Source organism: Mastomys coucha, unplaced genomic scaffold (assembly GCF_008632895.1).
Source record: "Mastomys coucha isolate ucsf_1 unplaced genomic scaffold, UCSF_Mcou_1 pScaffold9, whole genome shotgun sequence".
Taxonomy (NCBI): Eukaryota; Metazoa; Chordata; class Mammalia; order Rodentia; family Muridae; genus Mastomys; species Mastomys coucha.
The window spans coordinates 108,728,926-108,747,858 of NW_022196915.1; the positions used below are offsets into that span (position 1 = coordinate 108,728,926).

Consider the following 18,933-nt stretch of genomic DNA (forward strand, 5'->3'; position numbering starts at 1 on the left):
ACCTCTTTACCTGTATTCTCCTGTATTTCTTTAAGGGAGTTATTCATGTCCTTCTTAAGTTCCTCTGTTAGCATTGTGAGATATGATTTAAGATTCAATCTTACTTTTCCGGTGTTTTGGGATATCCAGGACTTCCTGCAGTGGGAGTACTAGGTTCTCATGATGCCAAGTAGTCTTGGTTTCTGTTGGTAGGATTCTTGCGTTTGCCTTTAGCCATCTTTTGCTTTTTGGTGTTAGATGTTCTTAGTGTCTCTGGCTAGAGCTTGTCCTGTCCCTGCCACCCTGCAAGTCACCTGCGACTCATGGGGCCTGTTCCTCCAAGCTGGCTGCTCTGGTCTTAGAAACTCACCAGAGAGAAAATGGTGGCACTTGCCCGAGTCTCTGGCTTAAGGTGTTCCCTGGAGGTAGGCCCTCCACTTGCAGGGAAGGGGCAGAGAAGGATGCTGATCCTCCTTTGTCACTTGGAAGCTGAGAGGATCCTGTCCCTGCTGCCCTGCGGCTCCCCTGGGAGTTGAGGTGCCTGTGCCTCCCAGCTGGCTGCTCCGGTCTCAATATATACATTTTCATAAATTAAAAATTTAAATTGTAATACAGATACATCATTCAGTCCCTTCCCTTTGATGTTTTCAATCACTCCCTCTTTATGTGTACATTATATTTTAATAAAGCTTGGGAGTGGGGGGAAGTCACCCTAATTCAAGATTTTATTGCTTTGTTGTCAGTTTGTGGGTCCTTAATTCTTTTAACTAGATATAAATCAGTTGAATGATTCATTAGAAAGAAAAACATCCTTCAAAAAAATGATTGTTTTCAATTTCCTATAGTTCTCCTTCACATGAAGTAATTGCCAAACCAATCAAATAATCCACTTACTTCCCAGCAGACCAATACAATCACATTTATCTAGAATTTGATAATTTAATTAAAGACCTTATTAAACCATACTTGTTGCTTTTATTTGTCCTTTTTGATCCATTCACATACATTGGTTGTTTAAATTTTTGAGGAAAAGGATGGTTCTCTGCCTTAATGGTTAATACTGTATAAATTAAGGTCCTGACACATCTTCTGACAGTCACTTTTAGAATAAAAGCTATAAACTATGGTTATATAATGTTCATGTAATCTCCCCCTCCTCTTTACTATGTAGGTCACGGGCAGTGTAACTGTGGAAGATGTGACTGCAGAGCAGGCTGGTATGGGAAGAAATGTGAGCACCCAAGGAACTGCCCATTGTCAGCTGAGGAGAGTGCCAAGAAGTGCCAGGGTCGTTCTAATCTTCCTTGCTCTGGAAGGGGTGAGTGAACCCACTTGTCTTATCATGGCTTTTTAATAGTATGAGTCAAATGAATCCCCCCCCCCCACATATACAGGCACCTTATGTAGATGGTGCCTAAGATCTCTGAAAGAAGAAATATTGTTGCTTTTTCAGAATTGATAAACTACAGTCTGATCAGGAAAAGTACCTTGACAAAGAAAATCTGTCTCTTTTTTTTTGTCTTCTGTCTTTTTTTTCTTCATGTGAGTATACACACACACACACACACACACACACACACCATTTTCTCTACTTTGTCTTTTTCAATTTCAGTTTAGCTTCTTCCAGTTCAACATATTAAAAACAACAAAAGCACAGTTAAGATGTTTGCTTAAAGCTTTCTGAACTTGAGAATCTAATTGCCCACTGACATTTATAGAATCCAATACCATTGTTTATTGGGTATTGTTCACTTTGAAAAGCGTTGTATAAACATGCATAAACAAGCTGCTTCTATGGAAGGCATTTAGCCTCGGGTGTGTTCTTGTTCTCTCAGATCATGAAAAAAAAACAGGATAAGAAAAAAACTTATCTAGAAGAACATTCTTTTTGATCTATCAAAGTAAGAATATGAATTCATAACTCACTTGAGAATAGCAATGTCAATCTCACACATGTTTTTAGAACTGTTTGTAGAATCTACTAGAAATGTTGTTTAGAACAGAACAAGGAAGGGCCTTGAATTTTAGATGAAAAATGTGATTTTCTGTTGTGTTTTTTTAATGTGCTTTATTTATAAGACATAGTTCATATAGCATGAAGTTTAACCTTCTAGTGTTTAAACCCTGGTGCTTTAGATATAATCACAGAATGTTACAGTTGTGAATACTAGTTCTATACATATCATGAGTAAGCTAGTGGAGTATGGGTCAGAGAATTTTGATGTCAGAGATACTTCTGAATATCCTGCCTTCTACCAATAACCCAGACAGGAGACCTCTTAGGTAGTAATTAATAACCCTGTCAGGCTTCTGGACTTTCAGGGGTTGAAATTGTCCTATCCATCAGACAATTTTTACTCATTTATACATTTACACATCCACATTTACAGTCTTTATCCAGGTACTGATATGACCTCACTATCTTCTCTTGTAAAGTTTCAACATTCTGCTCTGTGACAGGAGTGAATATCATAGGCTAGTCCATGGAGTGCTCCTGTTACTTATTCTAAGTGTTTATATTTTATCCCTTTGCATAGTTTATCCATATATATTATATATCCCTTTATATATAATCAAACTATATATATTATATCCCTTTATAATCATGGAGATGATTCCAAAGCAAAAACCTCAAGAGAAATAAAAGGTGACTTTATATCAAAACAGATTATATTTCTGAGAACCCTTTTCCAGGTGTTTTTTCTTTAGCCATTTAAGATTTTGCTATTGCTATAAAGCCCCAAACAAGAGACAGGGTTGAGTCTGTGTTTTGAGGTCTTAAAGAATTGTTTAAATCTAAGAGATGCACATTATATAAGGCCATCAAAATATAAAATTTTATTACTAGTAGAAATAAATAGACCATGAACAAGCAAATGACAAATTATATAATGATAAAATAAGAAAACTTCCCAAACTATTTTCCACCTCAAGATTCACTTTCAATGTATGTATGTGCTGGTGGCTTTTTATTTGTCTAGACTCTAGTACACAGAACAATTGTAAGGGAATTATTGTGGAATTATATGTTAATTTTTAGTAAACTATGAGTAGTAGGTTTGGTGTCTAATACCTATTGTTTTCCCATCTTTTCCAAGGATCACCCCTTAGCTACCATTTTAGAGGAATAGAAAATAGTTAAAATATATGTTGATGTTGAATATGTATGAATAACCTGTCTGAACCATGAATTTGCTTAAGCTTCTACAAGCACTGTATAAATCTACAATCCCCAGGTTCCTTAAGAGAGATGGAGGTATTGGTGGGTGAATTTTCCCGCATGGTATTTTGAGAATGAAAACCAAGATGCGATAGTCCATCCATCATTTAAATCAGTGGTCAGGTCACTCTACTTTCCTGTGGGGCTACATTTGTGATAGCTAGTGGGATGTATGAAGCAAGCATCTCATAGGAAAGCTTTGAAAGTGTTAGTTTTGCAGTTTTGAATGAATACGCACCACAGCTGTGATTTCAAGAGTAAAGAAAACAATTACAAGCACCATCACTTCTCAATCTTGAGAGTCTCATCAGCCCACAAACTGGGGTAGAATCCCCTGGTAGAATATTCTAGGTATGTCCTACAAAAATTAAATCATATTACTTTTTTTTTGATGGTGATGAGTACATGGAATCCTTCTGTCTCAACGATTGAGATCCTTGAATTCTTGAATGGATTGAGGATTTTTAAATACTATTGATTTCTAGTCTCTATTGTCTCTAGATATGACTTCATCCAACTAGATGTTTTCTCTGTAGTTGATGTTTTCATAAGCTTATTCATCTTGGTTTTTACTTCTCAGTAGCAGTGGGAGGTCACTTTTTTTATTTTTTACATTTGTGTTCTGTATTAAGAAATATGAAAGCATCTTATGATAATCTACACATGAGTTTTTAACTCTTTAGTTAAAAGAACTGCAGTTTTATCATTATTGATAATGCTTACTCCTTCAAAGCAGAAGCTTGAGAAGCATTGAAGGAGGCATTTCATCCTTCCTGCAGATGTACTAGAGTCAGATTCTGGTCCCTTCGCTTGGGTCTCAGAGTGATGGTATTTAGCAGTCAGCTCTGCTGAGTCTCTCATGGTGTGTAATGTGGATGAAAACTCCAGTTGTTTGAGTAACTGACATTTGGGGCATGTTGTTTATTCTATGCAAACTCCTATTTCATACAGTTTTCTCCAATCAAACTTTAGGAAATACAACTAGGACAAAATAAATAAATAATCAGAACAAAATTTCACATACACATGAACAGATGGCTGTTCAAATGATTACGTTTTTTAACTCTATGTGTGTTATCAGTTACAATACCTAAATCAAAATAAATACAGTTATGTGACCTACTTGAATAGAGGAATTGGTAAAAAAAAAAATCCTGCTAAATGCATTTTCAATGTAACTTCCCTTAAACACAAAGAAATTGGGAGAAATATAGCTATTCTGATTGAAAATAAGTGAAGTGAAACTTGAAGTGTTTATTTTATATAGTAAAAAGTATATATAGTTTGCTTGTTTATATGGTAAGTTCCAGGCCTGTGAGTTTCATGTAATCTCTTAATGAAGTGCTCTGAACTCCAGAGCTATTATTTAAAATAGATTAATTCTTTATCATGCTAATTTGCTAAACAATACACACTAAATGGGCTTTTGTTATAGTGATAAACTTGAAAATTATTGTCTATTTACACAGTTGCACATGATTTTTTGGATGTAGCAAAATAATCATTTTTATAAATATTATGGCTGTTTATTCTATCTGATGCCATAAAGTACACTCTTGGAGCAGAATGTGCACATTAATCCTTAGTTCTACTTCTTATATGTGGGATAAAGAATGAAAATAGTTTAAGTCCTTTGAGTAAAAATATGGCCAAACAATTTATATTCTTTAGAAAAAAAATGTACTAATCAACTTTCCTACTGGGAACACAAGAAAGGATCTTCTTGCCCACCAATAGAGATAATTTAAAAAGCTCTTTCACATGTATTTTGCTGTTTGTGTTATAAACTTCCACCATTTATCAAATTCCTTGTATTGTCTTCTATAACCATCAAAATAAATTATCTATCTGTGGGCATTACTATTCACAGTGTGTCTGCAGTGTCTGCTGTCTTTGGTCATCACCTGCACATTGTCCTTGTATCTCTGTCCCCTGTGCATTCTGTTTGGATTCCTTGCTCTTTGGTTCTCTTTCAGTAGAACTGTTGTTAAAATTCTCCTGACTTCATTCCTTGGACATTCATAAACACATACTTTTATGTGAAATGGTGCAAAATGTAAGAAAAATGATATGTGGAAAATAGTTCTTTTTATTAGATATTTTCTTTATTTACATGTCATATAATATCTCCTCATTTTATTTCATGTTTTATCATCTAGAAAATGGAAATGGTATCCTCATTTTTATGAATTAGTATGCTTTAATTAATGAATTAATCAAGTGTTTTTCAATTACCCTACCAAGGGAACACATTTCAAAGAGTAATAGCATGTCACATTCTCACCATCTGTAGATTTTTTTCAATTGAAGTCACAATTTATCTCTCTTTTACCAGAAAACCACAGCTTCAAGTTTTCTTGCTTCATTTATCAGAGTAGCACCCATGAAAATTGCTTTTTTAAAAACCTATACAATTTGTATGTCATGTGGCTTGAGTCATTCCTTTGAAAAATCCATGTTTACAGATGTGTTATTTGAAACACAAGGTTACAATATTAGAAATCCTCCAAACATTTTCAATTAAGCAGCATACCAGATGTAGTGTCTTTGATTATATTTACTCTGTTGCCTAATTATGATTCTGTAAGTTAACTGCATTAGGGAGTTCACTGAGTGGCAAGTGACAAAGGCTCAGTTGTGTTTCTACCAGAACTTTTAAAGAGAGCAAATAGAGCCCAGTTTATTCCATTTGAGTGCTCTGAAACACTGTTGTACAAATAAGTGCTCAGGGACACTGGAATAGCAGGCACTAAATGGTGCCATTTCAAATCTAGTCTCAATGAACTGTAGTTAAGGATAAAGAAGAAACAGCTCTAACAAACATACTTCTTAGGTCTGCTTCATCTGGAGAGATGGTTCTGTATTTAACACTCCCAGTGTTCACCAGTGGATAGGAAATAAAAGGGGAGTGGAAACTGAGGTCAGAAGGCAAAATCTGGATTTTTATAAGGAACATAATGACGGCAATGATAAATTAATTGTGGACTACCCGGGAAGTTTCTGCGCAATGCTAAGCACACTGAACTTGTAATACTATTTTGTGTTTTAGGTGCTCAGTTACTATGTAGTGATACATTCTGTGGTATCCAGGCAGAAAGAAGCCTATTTATTATTTTTTCTCTGTACCCAGAAGAACTCATTAACCAGCTTTAACCTATGCATGTATTCTATATTTAATGAAACTTTGGGAATATAATTATTATATATTGTAACATGATTAAGGATACCCCAGAAAGGAAAAGATTAAGACCTAACAAAAACCATAGCTGATGTTGTCAGGCTTCTTCCTATGTTTTCAAAAAGTATGTGAATTTCTTTTGGGATGCTGTATAACTTCATAAAAGTGGACCCAGGTGAAGGTGCTCATAAATGGTAGTCCACTTGAAAGGTTCGACAAATCCATAATTGGGTCTCTCAGTCAAATTATAAATTGTCATTTATTAAAATGAAGTCATAATGTATGTCCCTGAAAACCAAGTTCTGTAAAGATTAGAAAAGACCCATGTTGAATACAAGATAAAGTGTTTATTCAGGACCCCCTTCCCAGATGAACATTATTTATATTCTTCATCCCTTATCTTTTTTGTCGTGCCTTTCCCTCTATTAAACAACAGGAAGGAAAAGAAGTTATTAGAAAGCATACTTTCATGGTTTAAATATAGTGTAAAACATTGTAATAGGTCTCTGTGACAGAAATGTCAGACAGAAAGAGCTTAAGGAGGAGGAGTTTATGCTAAGAGCTCCATCCATCATAGAGAGATATCACAGCAGAGCCATGCAGTTCACAGTAGTCAGGAAGCAGGAAAAGTGAAAACCAGAGTTAAGCCAGCTTTGTTCTTTCTCCCTTTTATTACCAGCTTAACCCACAGAATGGGTGATATTTGGGATATATCTTCCCTTGACTTTTTCTTGGAAGCACCCTCATAAACAGATTCGTCAGTGTGGCTCACCAATCTCCTAGATGATTCTGAATCACCTGGACAATGAGCATTAACCATCACAAATACTTTACTAAACAAATATCAAACATAGTATTTTTAATTATCTGAGGTTTTCTTAATCCATATCCTCTAAAATTGTACCACTACCAAGTAAGACACACTGAACATTTTTTTTTCTGTAAGAGTTCCAGCCACTAATCTTGTTTAAATGTTTTATCTATGGCGCCAGAATAATTTTTTTGTACCAAAAATAAAAATTGATTCAAATAAATAGATATTTTTATTGCATTACAAATCATTTTCATGTGGTAAATGGAAAATCCGTGAAATTCTCTGGCTAAGAAAAATTTTTAGGGAAGACTGTAGCAAATATTGTCAAAACTTATTTGAAATGGAAATAGAAAATTGGACAGTAATACAATTCCAATTTCTTTAAGCAAGCTTAAAATGAAACATGTAACAGCCAAGACCACTCTGTTACTATATTTACATATTTATTTGTAGGAATACACTAAAATCATAATGGGGTCTTGATTGCGGTTCTATGGAAGTTGTTTTCTATATTTTATAAATGGGCAAAGCTAGCTGTTTTTAGGGGGTAAAATCTCATCTGATTATCAGTCACGTTCTTGAGGACATTCCAGCCTCAATATATGTTCTTTTTAATAGAAAATCAATGTGGCAGAGTGCCATTTCTTTGTTTAAGCTTTAGGTCATCCAGCGGTCTGGACCCTATGATTCCCTTCCTTGGATACACACAAAGTTATTAAAAATTAATAGCCCAATCATTGTGTTGGGTTTGCAAAATGAATTTAAAAAATTCAATAGACAATGTAGTCTTTAGCACAGGCAGCAGATGAATCATATGTTCAGTTTTATTGCTTGTAAATCAAATCAATCTAGCATTTATTTGATTATCTGACTTTTTATGTATTACCTAAGCCAGGGGTGAGGCAATGAGATCTAGTGGATTGAGACTCTGCTTTGTAAAGAAAGATTTATTGAAAAGAGTCATCATCTTGTTTACATTGGCTACTACCTCTTTACTGTTAAGGTAAGCTTCAGTAGTTGGCACAGAAACTATATGGCTTATAAATCCTAAAATAATTCCTTTTTATGCCTCTATAAGATAAATTATAATGCCCTGTGTTAAGCTCTTGTGATATATAACAAATGGTAAATGATAAACACAAGTGTTGAAGGAAATATGGTATTTTTAATATTTTATTTAAAATTCATGCTTGTATCTCATGCCATCTCTTATTATCCTGATCATTTTCTTTTCCACCAGACATCATGTACTGGCTCCCTATCTGTTTAAATACTCCAGTATGCTTGATTGGAGACCATCTGCTAGAGCATAACTAGGCTCTCAGTGGCTGCATCATTGAAGAAAATCAACATTTCCCAAGCAGCCATCAATGGCCAATAGTTCCTGGTGCAAAGAGACGTTACTGCTGCAGGTTGTCCTGTGACCTCTGCACACAAGCAATTTCCCCAAGTCAAATACACAAAATAATGACATACACATAAAACCAAACAAACAAGGAAAAAACAGAAATCCAACTTCCATTTGACATCAGATAAAAGAGAGAATATGACCCAAGTTCTGAAAGATTGGAGGCAAAGAAAGCAAAGCTCACTTTACAAAGCTCTCTCTCTCTCTCTCTCTCTCTCTCTCTCTCTCTCTCTCTCTCTCTGTATTTTGTATGTGTATGCTCAGTCCCTCTGGCTAGCTATGTGAGTCCAGGATTAGAGCTCACTTTGAAGATGAATCAGAAATAACAATTTTGGAGTATATGAGAACATATTATCATACTATCTAGGGGTCTGTTAAATTCTCTTAGGGTCTTGCTATTAAGAAAAATTCACATTGTGATTTAGTTTTATCATTTAGTTTAATGTTGGTATTGAAACACCAAGATTCCATTTATTGCATCATTGTTAAAATACCAAAGGTCACTCCGGCTATCAATGTCCAAATCCATCCACAAACAACACAATTAAGTAGCTCCTCTTCTTCCTTCCTACATTTCATATTATATCATCTTGTCTGCTGACAGTTATGTGAACAAAAGCACATACAACATAAGCAGTGTATTAATATGACAACTATTAGCTAGGTGGTACATGTGTGTTAATCACAGCTACTTGGCAGGTTGAGGCAGAAGGATCCCAAGTTCAAGACCTGTTCGACTATAGAGCAACTTGAAGCTCTTGCTGAGCAACTTAGTGAAAACCTATTTTTAAAATATAAGTAAATTAAAAATAATTTGTAAAGAAAGGAACTGGGAATGTGGCTCAGTGGAGTATACTTGCCTAGAATATTCAAGACCATAGATTTAATCAATAGGTACACATATAAAAGACATGCAAACACACACATATATACACAGAACGAGAGAAGAGATAGTAACTCTATTTATTGGAAGTCAGATTAGTATTTTGAGAGACCTAGCTACATATAGGAGATAACATCTCCAATATGTTTCATCTCTGGGATGCTGTTTCATCTCTGGGACTGCCGAAGCCTTAAAAGTCTCACTGCTGTACTATGCCAGACCATTTGTTATTATTTACCAGAACCCACAGGGCATGAATATTATGAATGATAATGATCATAAAATTATTTGAAATCTTAAATAGGAAGCCAAAGAATCCTTCCTTTGTGTGAGATACTTAGACACTGGCATGAGCTTGAGCTGCATGTAACTTAATCTGGATCTTCCATCATAGAAGTACAAATTTACCAGACCATAAGCTAAAATAGCTTATGTCGGCCCATATGCTGGCTTTCCTTGTCTTTTGCTGTTCTATGCTATGTGTGAGCTTAGTTCTGTGCTCTCATTTTTGGACCCCTAGATTGTATTACTGCTTCCATTGACCCCTGCTTGTTACTTCTTGCTCATCTTCAAAGTTAGCTCCAAGCCCAGACTTGCATAGCCAGATAGAAGGACTGAGAGCTCACAACCATTCCTCATCCTTCATCCCTCTGCTGTGAGATCATGTCTCTCAAACACATGTGCTTCTAGTCTCTGTCTTTTACCAAGTATTTGTTTTGCATTCCTTTATGAAACACCCTTTCATTTGGAATGGAACAAGATAGATGAGACTTTGCTTTCCCATAAATATTTATTTATTGTGTGGTGCCTTTTATTTGGAGGAAGGAAAGGGGAATTGGCTTCCTATTTAAGATTTTAAATAATTTTAGCCTCATTACTATTCATAATATTCATGCAATGTGGGTTCTGGTAAATAATACCAAATGGTCTGGCATAGTGCAGCATCCAGAGTTGTAAGACTTAGGTAGTTCCAGAGATGAAACAACAAGTATCCCAAGGTCCCATGCAGTCTTTGACAAGCATGTTAACAACTTTGACAGGTTTTCACTCAAAAATATGTATTATATGATAGTAATCAAAGTTCTTGAGAATGTGAGATGAAAAAAAAATTCTGCACTGGTACCTTGAAAAGCTTCTTAGGCTTCTGCCTCTAGATATACTTCAGGAAGACTGTGTGTGGTCAATGTGAGTAAGCATTTCCATTCTGATGAGGAGACAGAATCCCAGAACTTATACTCTTGAGTATAGTTTATTGCAATTATAGAAGAGACAACCACAAAACTCAAGTGACCTAATTCGTGCTCCTATCCAGACACTTTCTTCCAGATAATTTTATTATATAAAGAGATAAGTCCAGAGGGATTTCAGTCTTCAGGCCATGCGTACTAGCAAGTAAGATCTTGGAAGGATTATAAATTTGCATGGGGTATGATACAGTATATGTTGATGACGTCCTGTAGCGGGAAATATTAAAAAAGACCACCCCTCATACTCTCCTGCACCTCCAGACCACATTATTGTTCTAGTGCCGGTACTTGCTAGCCACATCACTATGTCCCGGTGGGTCCTGCTATCCTCTCCCAGCTAGCAAGAACATCTCGCTTACATGCAATGCTCCACACACCCTATAATCAGTCATCTAGTGCCTAGCTACTCGATAGAAACATGACTCTTAAGGCTTAATTATCAATCAGGTTTATATATCAATAAGATCACAATTTACAAGATGCCAGTACAATAATTTCAGAGCCAAATGATAAAGATAATGTATTAACTCAATTATTCTAACCTTGTAAAAAACTTATCTACTTGTAGCTGTTCAAAACCACTCAGAGTCTGGATCATCTTCCTGTTTGTCTGCCTCCATGCTGATTCTCCTGCTTTACTCTGACTTCAGACCACCTCACTCCTAAACTTCTAGCTCCGCCTCCCTATTCCTGTCCAATGACAGACCTGTCTTTGCCTTATTGTGATTGGACAGAGAAAATGCTACAACAACGTCCTTATTTTCCTTACTAATGGTTGTGACTCCAGCTTCTTACTGGGGAACCTTGTAAACATTGTCTGCAGAAGTCTATTTTCAATTCGGGTAAAACAAACAACTGGATCATACTACTACTATTGTATCTTTCCTCCATAGCAAGTGTATAACCTATACAAGCTGCTTACAATCCTAATGATGTTTACTTGAAAGGTGGCAAGAATGTGGGCGTAGGATGCCCGGCACTATGCCCTCTAAGAATACTTGTTCTCTATTGTTTTGTGAACCTAGGCAGTTTTTTTTTTTTCATTTTTGATATTTGGGCACCTCGATTTTGTTCTTTTTCAAAATAGCATTCTATTAACTGGTGTTTCCTTTCCTCTAAGGTGATATTGTAGCTACAATTAAACAATTCTCATGAAATTTCTATGCAAACTTCAAACTAATACTGGAATTGTAAGGTGCAATTACAAGAGTGCAAGTACATGTTTTGCCCATGACATCAAGGACATAGAATTTAGAGGAAAGAAGATCCACATTCTCTCATCCACGAATCATCTTTCCAGCCATCATAAGTTGATTAGTGTCCAACTATATGAGATACTAATTAGAGAAAAGAACATATATGGCAACTAATGTCATAGATGCCTAGTATATATCAGGCAAAGAAACAAAAAGCAAGTAATTGAAGCAAATCTAGATTACTTGACAGAATGAACATCAAGCCCTTTCTAAAGAGGACCAATGGAGAATGAAGGGGAGATGGCAAGAGGATACAGAAAAAGATATTTTGCAAAAATTTCAGACTCAAGTGATAGAAACTTTCTGGATAATTACTAGGTGATGAGAATTTTTGTCTGAAGAAAACTCATAAAGGGTGAGGCCTTGGTGTTTGCAAAAGTAGTCTTCAGATGCCAGGGCCAAGTTTTGGGCCAGTCTGCTAAGTCTGTTGTGCTTTCTGGCCATCGAGGACTTTTATAGTTCCCTGAGTGACTGTACTATGCACCTCTATTAAGAAACATAGCTCTGCAGAGTTGTGTAGTGGGCACAAGCTGGCTGCACTGGATGGTGCTGAAGTGTTTGCCCTACTTTAGATTGAGCTGGTGGGACTTAAGGGAGTGCTTAAATGTTGCACAGGACTTTAACATCTTCTGGGATTTTTTTTCTCATGATTCATTGAATATGTAGTGAGTCAGGGGAATGGGAAAGAAAAAGGTGGGACAGAGACAAAGACAGAGACAGAAACACATCAAAACAAGGAGAATATTGAACAATGAATAGTCAGGCACATTATAATCCTGACAACATATATATACAGGGTAATGATAGTTTGCTCAAACAGAAAGTAATTGAGCTAAAAGGTTGTCTTTTCCTTGTTTGTTTGTTTGTTTGTTTTGCCAGAAAAAAACACTTTGGATTTTCTTAGAGATAATTGTAGAACAGAAGTATGTGGTTAGTAAAATAGCCATGGTAATATTTATTAGTAATATTCTGTTTTCTCTTGTATACATTCATAAGCTAATTTCTGTCTCTGTATTTTTTACTCTCTCTCTATTTTCTCAAGTTTTGAATGAGGACATAATTTCTTCTTGTTAATAAAACTGAAATTTTGTGGATAATTCTGACTGAACACATTCGCCATCACTTTAGTCAAAGATATGAGTAGTTGAATTTAACAATCTACTTAAGGATGTTCACTGCCCACCCACTGCATTTGATTAGCTGCTTGCCTAAGGATGTGTCGGCTTCATAGCTTATTTTTTTTTAGTGTGGTTTTTGTAGACAGCATGAGACATTAATTAGAATTGATCCCCTGTGCTCATGGGAGCAGTTAACCTACTTTGGGCTAGCAGTGGTATCAGGGCACATTGTTCAAAGGCTACATGAGACCAGTACAAGGAAGAGAATATCCTGGAGGAGCCCTGCTTGTCCTCAGATGCCTGCCCAGAAACCTTGTCTGTGCTTATAATCTCCTAGGTTTATCTATCTCCAAGGTACACTCTTCCCTCTGAGTTGCAGTTGACTACTTCTGGTCTACTCCAGCTCACCTCTGTGAGCCATTCCTAGAGATGCTGAAATAAGGAGAAACACATTTGATAGCAGTAACATAAATTTGTTGTTTCACAATTCTAGAGATAGTGAATCTGAAATTAAGAGAACTCAATCCTTCTACAAAGTAAAATGAAGATCCCTGCCTTCTTTCCTTTCTTTTTCTACCATGAGTTGGTTCCTGATGTTCCTTGATAGATGGCAGAACAGTTATTACTTAAATCCTTATTGTTTACTGGGTTGGTTTCCATACCCATTTTGGTATGAATCTCTTTCTTAATCTCTTTCTCTTTCTTACTATAGAGACATTATCATAGGATTTAAAGGATTTATAAACCAAACTAAATTCAGGCCTGTTCATCTTTATATCCTTAACTAATTACATCTTCAATTACAATTCCCAATAACATCACATTCTAAAGTCTAGAATAGGCATACATCTTATGGAAGATATATTCAACAACCTACAAGACTCTGTTAGTGGAAATCAAGCCTATATCTACCCCAGGTATTTATAAAAGAGTATGAATTTCTAATCTACTGTGTGCTAATTTCTGTACTGAGCGATGTGCTTGACTGTGCTCTGAATGATTGTCTCTGTCCCAACTGATTCATGTGTTCAAACCCAGCTGCCCAGGTGATGGTCCCAGGATCTGGACCTTTCAAAGGTAGTTAAGTCACAATAGTAGACTCCTTATAAATGACATTAGTGCTCTCATAAAAGAGGTTCTAATGTGCTAGCTGGACATTCTTACATGTAAAGACGTATCAACAAAATGTCATTTCTTAGCTAGAAAATATGTGTCTCTTTGTCACAGTTTTGAACATGCTTCAACTTTCTTTTTATGTTGTTAAATCACTCAGTCTTTCCTTAAGTACTTTACCATTGCTATGATAAAATACACTTAGTGACAAAAATCACAAATGAGGAAAGATGCATTTTGGTTTACAGTTCTGTGGGAATACAGCCCATTATGGATGAGATGGTATGGTGGCAGGAATATGAGGCAGGGATATTATATTGAATGGCCAATCTAGAAGTAGAGAGAGAACTAGAAGTGAATGATGGTATAACATCTCAAAGTCTACTCCTAGGGACATACTTCCTTTAGCCAGGCTCTAACTTTTAAAGGTTTTACAACCTTCACAAACAGCACCACCCACTATGCACCAAGTGTCCCAACACATGGACCAATGAAGGACATTTCACATTCAGTTCTCAACACAGCTCAAATGATTTATACAATCAGTAAAATTGCATTAGGTACAGCATGGAACATGCACTCATCATCATAATTATTATCATTGTCATCATCATCCTCATCATCAGTAGAAGGTATGAGAATCCTAGGCTATAGTGCTGAGGAGGACAGTAATCAATGCCTAGATCATTCAGAGAGCAGGTGAGGGAGGTCTGGACAAGTCATATATTTATTTTTGGAGGAAGTGGAAAGATAATTTTTATATTTCATCATAAGGTATGGAAAGGAAAAGAAAAACTTATATAATCAGTAAAGGCATATACTGGAATAGAACCCAGTGTTGACCAAACTAAAGTAGGACAAGAATTCTACATCTTAAAATTGATTCCCAGGGTGATAATCAAACATCTGGACATGATGCTAAAGGTGCATGTTTCAGGAAATTGCCCTTTCATTATCTTTAATTGCTTAAACCTTTATAACTGATTTGAGTCTTCATGGATATTTTCCTGCTTGCTGATTTGTGAGATGATTTCTTGGACACAATAACTTGTGATAAAGATTTTTTTAAATATCCTTTACCAATGATACTTAACTTGAATTCATGTTACATTAAAAAATATGTACCAGGAATGAAAGCCACTTACACATGGAACATATATATTATACACAATTCCCAGTACTTTTACGGAAAAAGAGCCCATGGTTTTGCTTTACTGATTGTAAAAGGACCTTTAATGTAAATCAAATATAACTGATTGTGAGAACACAGCATGAATGTAGATACTTCAGTATCACATCAAATTATGAAGGAACATATTTTGATATAGGTAAGTTCTAATTATTTATCATATTGATTATGAACTAAATTAGTAAATTATGCAAATAACATGAAATTTTAGAAATACTTCATAAAATCTACCATTGTAGATACATTTTGATCCTCTCTTTTAAAAATATATGTACAAGATTCAAGTTTTAATGCTAGATTGAAAGCATAGAGTAACTCCCAGGTTATTGGATTATATATCCTGGGATATATAGGCTATATTCAGATCATTGGAAATACCATAAAGTTTCAGGCAGAAGAAACAAGTCAATTTCTAGTTGCCACAGGCCGGCCAGTCTGGGCCTCCCTCAACCCTTGGGGGGAACAGGGTCCTAGTCAGGTAGACAAGGCGTTGGCGAAGAAATGACAAACAGACTCAGCACAAGGTAGTGCAGATTCTGAATGTAATTTGTACAAAGTAGAAATCAGGCTTATATGGTATACAGAGAACAGGGCAAACTACAGAAGTCACGTAGGCAGGAGATGGCTACATCAAGGTCAGTGAGAACAAGCAGCCAGGTGCAAGGAGGAGCAGTGGTGTCATTCTTCGGACTGGGTTGTTCTGGCAGCCCCAAGATAAACTCTCAGGGTCTGTCTGAGGCAAGCAGCTGAAGGTCTTATTTTAGCATTCCTTGGCTGTAACGTAAATAATCAGTGAGGGAAGCCCTATAACTTCTCTCTAGTCAGTAAAACAATTCTGCCTTGTGTGGGACTGCTCTGATAATAAGTGCCTAGCTGCTATCTCTAACTTTGTGGAACTGCTCCGATGATTTGTGCCTAGCTGCTATCTCTAACTTTTGAGACACCCTGACTGGTAAGACAGCTTCTTAGTAAAAATTCCAAGCTAATTACAGCTAGAAAATCTATTAGGATTATTGAAACACTGTGGAGGCCAGGAAATAATGTTCAATCTCAGTGTTAGCGATAACGAAATATTTCTTAGGGTACCTTTATGCCTGAATAAAGAAAGCACACAGATCTCTCCACAGATTATAGCAGAGATCAATCTGGAACACCTCTGGGTTAGGAGAATGTCAGTGACTGACTACCTCAGGAGGTTGACTCCTTTTGAAGTGTATGCCTCAGTTCTGTGATCAGGTTTTTAGGCTTGTCCCAGGCACAACTGAAGTAGACAAGTTTTGTGTAACATCTAGTCGGTTCATGGAGAAGATATTTCACTGTCCTTTATGGTTTCTGGTGTCAGTGTTACATATAAAAAAGTTGTGCTTCTCATTACTAAAAGATGAAGTTTTAGATACTCACATGAATATAACCTGATTTTTTAAATATATTAAGAAAATAAGAACAATTTATGATAGAAATAAATAATTTTCTTTAAAATATACACACTAATAAAATAATTGATGTTTATTATGCTTATATTACTATATAATTACCTATTCTATAACTTATTTCTAATAAAGACTAAGCTGTATTATTAGTGCTTTACCTTTGGCTAGAGCATGTTTCAGAAATCTTGGGAATATGTGGGATATGTCCAAGTTAAATATAATTTTCAATAGACACATAACCTCAGCAATGGCAGTACAGATGGACTCATGGGTCATGAACCAGCATTAGTAGTTCATTGTGTTTTAAATTAGTTCATAGGCTATCTTCTGGGCTTATACTTACTTGTTCAAGTGAATGAATTCATTTACTTATTCATTAATTTAATTTATTGCAATGGTAATAAAAGATGTCAACAGGATCTCTCTGCAACATTCTTGGATATATCATTTGGGTTATTATTATTATCCCTCTTTATACTTTATACATGTACTTCTTATGCTTTCTGATTGAAGCTGAGGGTTTGATTTCTATGCCATAAAGTGGTTATAGCAAGGGAAATGATATCTTGTGCCTGATCCATATAGAAGTCATCCAGGAGGCTGTTATTAAAGATAATAATATGCATGAGGCTTGATGCTACCAGATTATTCTAATAGGAAGCCCCATTTTGAACATCTAAAAAAATTGTTCTTTGATTGTAGTCCGAAGGAACTACCATTCTTGATTGTATTTTTAATTGTCATTACTTACAATCTTGGTCACATACAAAATTATACAGCATCTACTGTAGTTCAGAATGAAAGTGAAGAATACCAATTGAGGTGACCATAAACAAGCAAATGATCTGTGTTAGTCATCAGATCCATAAATGGAGAGGGATATAAATAACTTACAGTCATTCTCTCTAGTCCTTCTATCATGCATCTATTCACACGTGCACACATTCAACAGTGGCACACATGTTTCTACTCTTTCAGCAGTTTGATTTTACTTTGGCCTCCTACATCTGGGTATTTCTCTAAGGGGGAGAATTTAACAAATCTTCAGGTTATGTTTTCTAAGACAGATAAGAGGTTCTTCCCTGGCAGCTCAAAGAAGGAAAAGAAAACTTAAAATAAATTTATTGGAAAACACTGATTAGAAAACTGAACCAAATAATCAATTTCGAATCAATAAAATGTGCCTAAACTGAAGAATAGTGAAGTTCTATGTTCTGTTTTCCTAGCAATTGGGTCAGAGCAGTTTGATGTAAGATCATGTAATTCAAAGAACTCTTCTGAGCATAAAATGGTTCATACTCTTTAGAAGTTTACTGGAACTGCACTGTTCTTGAGAATCTTTGATCACATGTAGAGCATACCTTCCTTTGGTGTAAGGAAGATAGTTTGTACCTTGTTATCATATTTATAGGCAAAGGATTATATTAATCAATGAAATAATCAAAGTTCAATCTTTAATGGTTGTGGTAAAATGAATAATAGTTATCTAAAGATGGCTGGGTTCCACTCTTTAGAATATGTAATATATTGGATTATATGACAGGGAACAACTGTGATTGTCAATCAAAAGGTTATATTGGATTACTAAAAGTGCCCAAAAATTCACAAGGGACTATGTATGTGGAAAGGGAGAAAAGGTGACTCAAATGAAAAGATCTTAACTTTATCTTACTGACTTTGAAGACCAAAGAGCTAAGAATCGCAGAAATGTCAAGTTTTAAAAGCAAGAAACCAAAGGCTGGAGCAGTGGGTAAGAATCTTTTCTGTAGAAGCATGAGTTCAAATCCTGACTCCCCATATGAAGAGCTGCAGGGTTGGGAGGACAGGAGGATAGCAGGGCTTGCTAGCAGCTAGTCTAGTTCCAGATTCAATGAGAGAACCTGTCTAGAAGGAGAAAGATGAACCATGATACAGAAGACACCAGGAAGCCTCTGCCTTCTGCACATGCTGAGAGGTTATGAAAACCCACTCACCACACAATTAATTAATAAAATAAAATAAGGGTCCAGATTCACCCCTTGATTTCCAAAGCAGATACAGGCTTTCCTAGGTGCTAATGCTGCCTCAACTGAGACCAGTTGTTCCACTGTGACCAATT

The 18,933-nt window shown here is 35.8% G+C and overlaps 1 protein-coding gene across 1 annotated transcript in view; it reads left to right on the forward strand.

Moving 5' to 3' along the window:
- Itgbl1 (integrin subunit beta like 1) overlaps positions 1-18,933 on the forward strand; it is a 266,884-nt gene that overhangs the window by 143,156 nt on the left and 104,795 nt on the right. The window contains exon 7 of the mRNA XM_031361717.1: positions 1,151-1,297. Coding sequence (XP_031217577.1) covers positions 1,151-1,297 — 147 coding nt within the window. The remainder of the gene's footprint in view (positions 1-1,150; positions 1,298-18,933) is intronic.